The sequence below is a fragment of the Nestor notabilis genome, unplaced genomic scaffold (assembly GCF_000696875.1).
Source record: "Nestor notabilis isolate BGI_N333 unplaced genomic scaffold, ASM69687v1 scaffold19226, whole genome shotgun sequence".
Taxonomy (NCBI): Eukaryota; Metazoa; Chordata; class Aves; order Psittaciformes; family Psittacidae; genus Nestor; species Nestor notabilis.
The window spans coordinates 8,483-15,431 of record NW_009933535.1 but is presented as its reverse complement, the minus strand read 5'-3'; the positions used below and the strand labels follow the sequence as shown (position 1 = coordinate 15,431).

Sequence of the window (6,949 nt, the reverse complement as noted above, 5' to 3'; positions counted from 1 at the left end):
TTCCCTTTACATGTAGAACTAGCTGTAGGCAGTCATCTTTACCGAGCAGTCAAGACCTTGCTGATTCTTTGGAAGGATTGATAATATATCTTTTGGGTCCCCTTTCTTATGTGTGTACCACTGTCTGCACAGCTTCATCAGGGCTATGCTGGGGTTGCAGTATGAGGGATGTGTAGCTTCCTAATGGCCTTTCATTCCTGGGGAGTCATCTGCTGCTTGTGAAGGGGGCAGTCTGGTTCCTTATCTGTGTGGTGCTCTGTTAAGGACTGGTGAATGTTGAGCAGAAGAGAAGGACTGACTGGTATCTCTTGTGTAGTGGCTGTTAGAAGACAGCAAGATGTAGCATCTGCTTTCTGCCACCCTACCAGATTACTACTTTTGGAGGTGGGCATATTTAGGTTCCAATAAAGTGGTTCCCCAGGGCTCATGAGCCTTTCAGGTGAGCATTACATAGGTGTGAGGCCTTTGATGTTGGACGGTGCAGGTTTCTAGAGGCAGGCTAACATCCTTCCCCATCCCCTCTGGGCAGGTGGGGGTCTCCTGACTCAAGTGCTTGCATGGACTGAGCACACTAATGGCTTTGGAGGGTGGGCAGCTTATGTTACAGTGCATTAAGGGGAAATTGTGCCCAAATCAAATTGCCTTGTGAAATCCTATTCTGCTCCTTAAGACAAAACATGTAAATATTTGGGTCTCAGAACAATAAGGCTGGCAAAATAGTCTTGATTGGAGGGGAAGTGCTGCAGCTTTATCTCCTCTCAGAGGCTCATTGAGGTGTCGCTTTACACCGGCCTCGGGCTCTCATTGCATCTGGTAATCTGGTTTGGATTGATTGCGGTGAGGTTGACTCGTGGGGACCTGTGCTGGGGCCTCCTGCTTCCCGCGGGGGTCAGTGTCTGAAAGGAGGAAGCCATAATGAGCCAGTTTCATAGCAAACCTCATTCCCATTGCTGCAGTCCTTGTGTCTTGGGAGGCACTAATGTCTTTGAGTGGTAATCCTAGCCCTAAACAAGGCTAGGCACAGGAAAACAAACACTCCAAACCGTGGAGAACCCTGCCCCTAGCTGAAACTGTCTCTTCAAAGACTCACAGTCTCTACAGGGGGGAGGGACCATGCAATTCCACAGCATCTGGTACTAACCTGGAATAGACAGAGCTTGTAGCCATAGATTGGTTGACTTTCTGTAAATGGCCTCAGTTCTGATAAATAAAACAATGGAGAAACACGATTAGTCTGGTTGAGGGCTATGGGTGGTCTGGCACCCACTGCCGTAGCAGCTGGGAAGATTTCTTTCATGTTCACTCAACTCACAAAGCCAGAGAGTTGTGTATGGAGGCACCATTGTGCTGGCTGGTGCTGGACTTGAATGATGATTGAAGTCTTTTCCCTCGATCACCATGTGTGTCTTCTCTGCTCTTGGCATTTCCTGTTTTTAAACCCTTCTGGGGCTGCCCCAGCCACAGCTGCAGTTGCTGTCTGTGGTGCCACAGTGCTACCAGCACTTGTGTCTCCAGAGAATCGGTGGCAATATCAGGCCTAAGGAGGAGATAGGCCATGCCCCGTCTTGCTTTTGTGCCCAGTGGTGTGGGCCATGCAGGTTAACCCTGTTGAGTTTGTGGTCCAGGTCCAGTATCTGTTAGATCCTTCGGCAGGGGCCTTAGAGCCACCTTCATCCCACTTCAGCTATGATATTTGAAGGATTTTTCAGCAGACTGAGGGTTTGCTGGTTGGTGCAGGTTTGCAGTCCTTGGAGATGGCACTGAAATCTATTACAGAGCAAGGGAACAGTGTTTTCTTGGACTCCCTGCTGACCAGTGTTACCATGTGTTTTGCAGCAACATCCGGGAGATGAGAACTATACACAAGGATCCCTTCCTGAAAAAGCACAACCTGAAGCTAGGTTTCATGTCAGCTTTTGTGAAAGCTGCAGCTTTTGCTCTGCAGGACCAGCCCGTTGTGAATGCAGGTGAGTTGCATGTCTTACCAGTGAACATGGCAGAGTTGGGGAAAGCAGGTGGACAAGTCCATGGCAAGGCGAGCAGCTTGGACAAGCAAGCCAGATAGACAGGAAAAGGAGGACAGTCCTACTTGCTGCAGCTGATTTTGCTAAAGCCGCTTATGTTGGGGGAGCACAGCTTGCCAAGAGGGGCTGGGGCCATGCATAGACAGCCTGCAGACGGCAGAGCCAGCAGAGTCTGCTGGTTGGTGCAGAGGTGCGTGCTGTAGGTGCAGTGCAGTTCCTGGGAGGTGTTGAGGGACTTGCTCAACCCAGGAGAGAATAACCAAGGGGATGTCTGACGGAGACTGAGGGTGACACAGCACTGCAACAGGCTGCCCAGGAGGGTCGTGGAGTCTCCCTCTCTGGAGACATTCAAAACCCACCCAGTTTACCATTCCTGTGTAAACTGCTCTAGGTGACCCTGCCTTGGCAGGGGGGTTGGACAAGATGATGTCCAGAGGTCGCTTTCAACCCTAAAGATTCTGTGATTCTGTGACTGTGTTTCTTTTCTGTCTGTCCTGATGCTTCTCCCACAGGCAGTGAGGGCTTGTTCTTCTCTGGAGTTATGTTGAGCTAAAGCTAACTAGAGCTAGAGATGAGTTACGGTTTTGTGGCTACTTCTGGCCTGTTGAGCCCTTTATCTTGGGTACTGCATGTGTAACACATCTTTTTTCTCTTTCTAGTGATTGATGACACAACCAAAGAGATTGTGTACAGGGACTATGTGGACATCAGTGTCGCTGTAGCAACTCCCCGGGTAGGTACCTTGGCTGCTTTGACCGTGCTTCCTGCAGCCTCAGGCCTGGGTTGGTCATATAGTTTGAGCCAATTCAGTTCTGAGCTCTGCTGCAGCAGAAACTTACTGATGAGGCTGATCTTCTAAATGATGCATCTGATAAATTGTGGACTGCTGAGCTGGGTTTTGGGAGAAGATGGAGGACCAAGAATACTCCCCCACTGTAGAAGGAGATACAGTAACAAGGTCAATAAAGATCTCAGTGGCTAATGAGTAGGGCCAAGTTAGGGAAACTGTTGTGTTTTTTTTCATGGACCCATGAGGATATGGCATAGACAGTAAAATCTTTGCATGTCCTGTGCAAAGGCTAATGCTGCTCTGCTGTTCCACCTTTTCTGTAAATGAAATTGCTGGTTCACAGATGTTCCTGTCCAGGTGGAGTAGGGATGGAGATGCAGATACTGTATTAATTGGTTCTGTTGTGAGGCAGAGCTTTGGCAAGGACTGAAACTGTCATTGATCCTGAAGTCTAGGGAAGTTCCAGCAGAAAGGGATTCCACTCTTCTCACAGAGAAAGAAGTGGCATCTGAATTCTTCCCAAAGCCTCACCTGCCTTTATGGACATGGAGCTGGATCCAGACACCTGGTTGATTTTATGGGACAGGCTTACAAGGCGAACATGAGGTCTCATTTATGGAGTCAGCCCTTGGTGTGTGTCATGCTCGGTTTCCTTGCCAGCTGCCAGGGTGCAAGGCAGCTCTGCCAACTACCTGCTGTGTGCTGAGGAGGAGGCAGTAATGCTGCTAGGCTGAGGCCAGGCTCCAACTCGGAGCAGTTTTCTGTGTGGCACCACAGTGAATTAGCTGATCATGCACTTTGCTTCTCCTTAGGGTCTTGTGGTCCCTGTCGTTAGGAATGTAGAAAACATGAACTATGCTGACATTGAGCGTGCTATCTACGAGTTGGGGGAGAAGGTAAGGAAAGTTTGAGCTTTTTCTGAAAAGGGTTAAGAGGAATGGGAAGAATTGGGGGTGCTGGATAGGCATGAATTGAGTCGATCCCTCTTGTTGTCGTCATCTCTGACCTCTGACACGCTGATTTGTGCTGTGGGGAGTGATCCAGTTACATCTGTAGCTGTGTCTGTGCCTTACAGGACAGGCCTATTTACTTGTTGCCCTTCCAGAAGACTGCAAACTATGCATTAGTGTCTTCACCTCTGTCTCTAGAGGCCACGGCTGAACTGCCCTGGGGTAGATGTCCCTGCGTCAGTCTCCTGCAAAAGCAGGAGTTGGAAGGAGCGAATCTTTCCCCAAAGCCAGTAAATATTCAGACCTAATAACAGGATGCATTTTCATGTAACTCCTTCTAGTTTTCAGCTGAACAGATCAGTAAGTGAAGCTCTTGCCATCAGCATTTATTCCTGGAGAGAGTTAATGTGCAAACCTTCATGCTTTGGCTTATGTGATCTGTGTGGCTAAGACCTTACTTTTTCTTCTAGGCACGGAAGAATGAACTGGCCATTGAAGACATGGATGGTGGCACTTTCACGATCAGCAACGGAGGGGTTTTTGGGTCACTCTTTGGAACACCTATCATTAACCCACCCCAGTCTGCCATATTAGGCATGCATGCCATCTTTGACAGGCCTGTGGCTGTGGGAGGCAAGGTAGGTGGAGCTGCATGGGAGGTGTCAGCGAACAGAGGAGAAGGCTCAGTGGGATAAGGACTGTGGCCCATATGATTTTTCTAGGGGGTTGGTGTCAGCTTCTAAAAGGCTTTACTGTGACAAGGAGCAGAGGCTAATGGATGTAGGGCAGCTTTGCTGGCACCAGTACTTGCCTGAGGTGCGCATGGTGTGTTTGTCCTGCCTGTGATGGGGAGAACTGGATAATCCGCTGAGGTGTGAGGAGGAGGCTGTAGGCTTTGTGACAAGAGAACATCTCCAGAAAGGGACGTAGTCTTGTGTGCTGTGGACCCAGCCTGGGTGATGGTTAGCGCCTGAGTGAGTGAGTAGATAGGTAATCCTGCCAGGCAGGACACATCCGGGAGGGCCTGAGGCCTGGATTCAGGGTAGGAAGAAGCCTGTGGAGGGCATCATGCCCGCAGTAGGTCTGAGCTCACTGATGCCTAATTCCTCCCTTTCAGATCGAGGTGCGGCCCATGATGTACGTGGCGCTGACGTACGATCACCGGCTGATTGACGGCAGAGAGGCAGTGACTTTCCTGCGCAAGATCAAGGCAGCGGTGGAGGATCCCCGCGTGCTGCTGCTCGACCTGTAGAGCAGCCTCACCCCCATGCAACCCACCCAGGACAGGGCCGCAGCACCAGCAGGGCCAATGCAGGGCATTCAGGAACTGGCAGGGGTCATTCCAAGTCTCCCTCCCTCCGCTGTGATCGGAGCTGTCCCAGAGGGAATTGTGGGGATAGCTCCTACCTCCTTTCCTATTTTGTTTAACGAAGGTTCATATTCTCACGAGGATTGCTGTGCAGTGGGCTGACCACTGAATGGCCCTGCCTTTCCAGAGCTGTCTGTATGGCATCCTCTCCCTCACAGCACCAAACTCTCACCTCTAGCTTGTCCTATACCACTGGAAACTGCTTGCTGCTGCTGTGCTAGGATACCCTTCCCTGCCACTCCAAGGTGGGTTCAGCTTTATTTCCTAGCACTGAGGTTCCTGGGGGGAGAGGATAGGAAAGGCTATTCTTATGTCCCTGTTTTGCTTGAAAATGTTTCACACTCATCTGCCTTGCAAGGGCAGTCTGGGGACCTGCAAGCCGCTTGCAGCAGAGGTTTTGGTCAGAGCTGGGCTTGAGGTACGTGTCATGCCTCTGGCAGTGCCCTCTGCAGACAGGCACGCAGCGGCGGCAGCTCCCCTGCTTTCCCTTGGAGATTGATTGTCTCTTTCCAGCCCAGTCACTGTGGCGTGAATGTTCATGTCCGGGTGGGCAGAGCCCATAACCTCTGTGGAGGTAGCACTGTTCCCTGGGGGGGCAACCCTTTCACCATTACATGCCTGACATGGGGGTAAGAACCAGCCCTCAGCAGCTGTCCTTGAATCACAGCTCACTGATGGTGGATCCGACTGCCAGCTTCCTGCGTGCGAGGGCTTGGCCTGCTACCGGCACAGAGAGTGCTGGGGAGGGCCAGGGCTTTAACTGTAATGTATGTCCCAGCCCGAGGATGCTGGTTTGGGGGGAGGGGGGCAGTCCTTAATCTGATAGCGCACACATGTATGGGGGAGTGAGGGGGTTGCTAGTGCCTGCAGAGTCTATTACTCGTACCCTCTACACAGAACTTGTAACTAAAATATTTAACACAGTGGGTTTTAAATGAAATAAAACTGGGCAATGACTGCGAGGTGGGGTGTATTGGGGGGGGAGGGGAGCAGCAGCTCCTGGGCGAGGACTTGGACATCAGCAGCATCCCTAGTGTGATGTAAGAAGCCTGTTAACCTAGTGGTGTGAGAAGAGGAAATTGGAGCTGGGCCCATCGCTAGTGGTACTAAATTGAGGCTTCTCTGGCTGCGAACTCTACTGTCCTCAAACCCTCTTTGGCACAGAATTGGCTCTTCCCAGCAAAGATGAGGTTTTCAGGGCTGGAAATCATCCTTTTCTTGGTCTAGCAACAGAACTGTTACAGATGGTGAGGAAATCCCAGTGTTTGCTAAATGGCATGGTGGCCAAGAGGGGTAACCTGGGACAGGCTCTTTAAAGTACAGGTGTGGAGCCAGCTTCTTTATCCCTTGCTACGACAGGGGAGAGTTGTGAATCATGTAAGTGGTGAAAAAAGGCTGTTTGGGTTGCAGAGGGAGAAAGGAGGGAAGATAAAGAACTGTAAAGCAAAAGCTGTCGTGGTGCTGGGAGCATTTCTCCAAGGAGCTGTTCCTGTTGGAAGAGTATGAAATCATTCCTGGATCATAGCAGGGGTTTTCTAGCTCTGACATGAACTTCAGAGAATGGTTTGCCCTTCCCGGCTACGAGTTAAGAAAGCAGGCCCTTGTAACAGAAAATGATTGCACTCACGGCTGGCAGGCTGGCCAAAGGGGGAGCAGTGCCTAGTACTGGTTCCTGCTTCCTGGCAGCTATGAACAAACCAGTGTGTGGAGCCAGCTTTCCTCTGATTGTCCCTGGTTGAAGTAGGAGGTTAGGAGGAGAGGAAGAACACCCTCCCTGTGCTGAAAAGGAAGGGCAAAGAGTCTAGCTGCTCTTGCA

General features: G+C 50.7%; 1 protein-coding gene across 1 annotated transcript in view; it reads left to right on the top strand.

Annotated features, from left to right (window-relative positions):
- DLST (dihydrolipoamide S-succinyltransferase (E2 component of 2-oxo-glutarate complex)) overlaps window positions 1–5,579 on the top strand; it is a gene marked incomplete at its 5' end in the record, with an annotated part of 11,671 nt that extends 6,092 nt beyond the window's left edge. The window contains 5 exons of the mRNA XM_010016923.1: window positions 1,835–1,967; window positions 2,684–2,757; window positions 3,627–3,710; window positions 4,235–4,402; window positions 4,882–5,579. Coding sequence (XP_010015225.1) covers window positions 1,835–1,967; window positions 2,684–2,757; window positions 3,627–3,710; window positions 4,235–4,402; window positions 4,882–5,016 — 594 coding nt within the window. The remainder of the gene's footprint in view (window positions 1–1,834; window positions 1,968–2,683; window positions 2,758–3,626; window positions 3,711–4,234; window positions 4,403–4,881) is intronic.
- Between the last annotated feature and the right edge of the window lie 1,370 nt (window positions 5,580–6,949).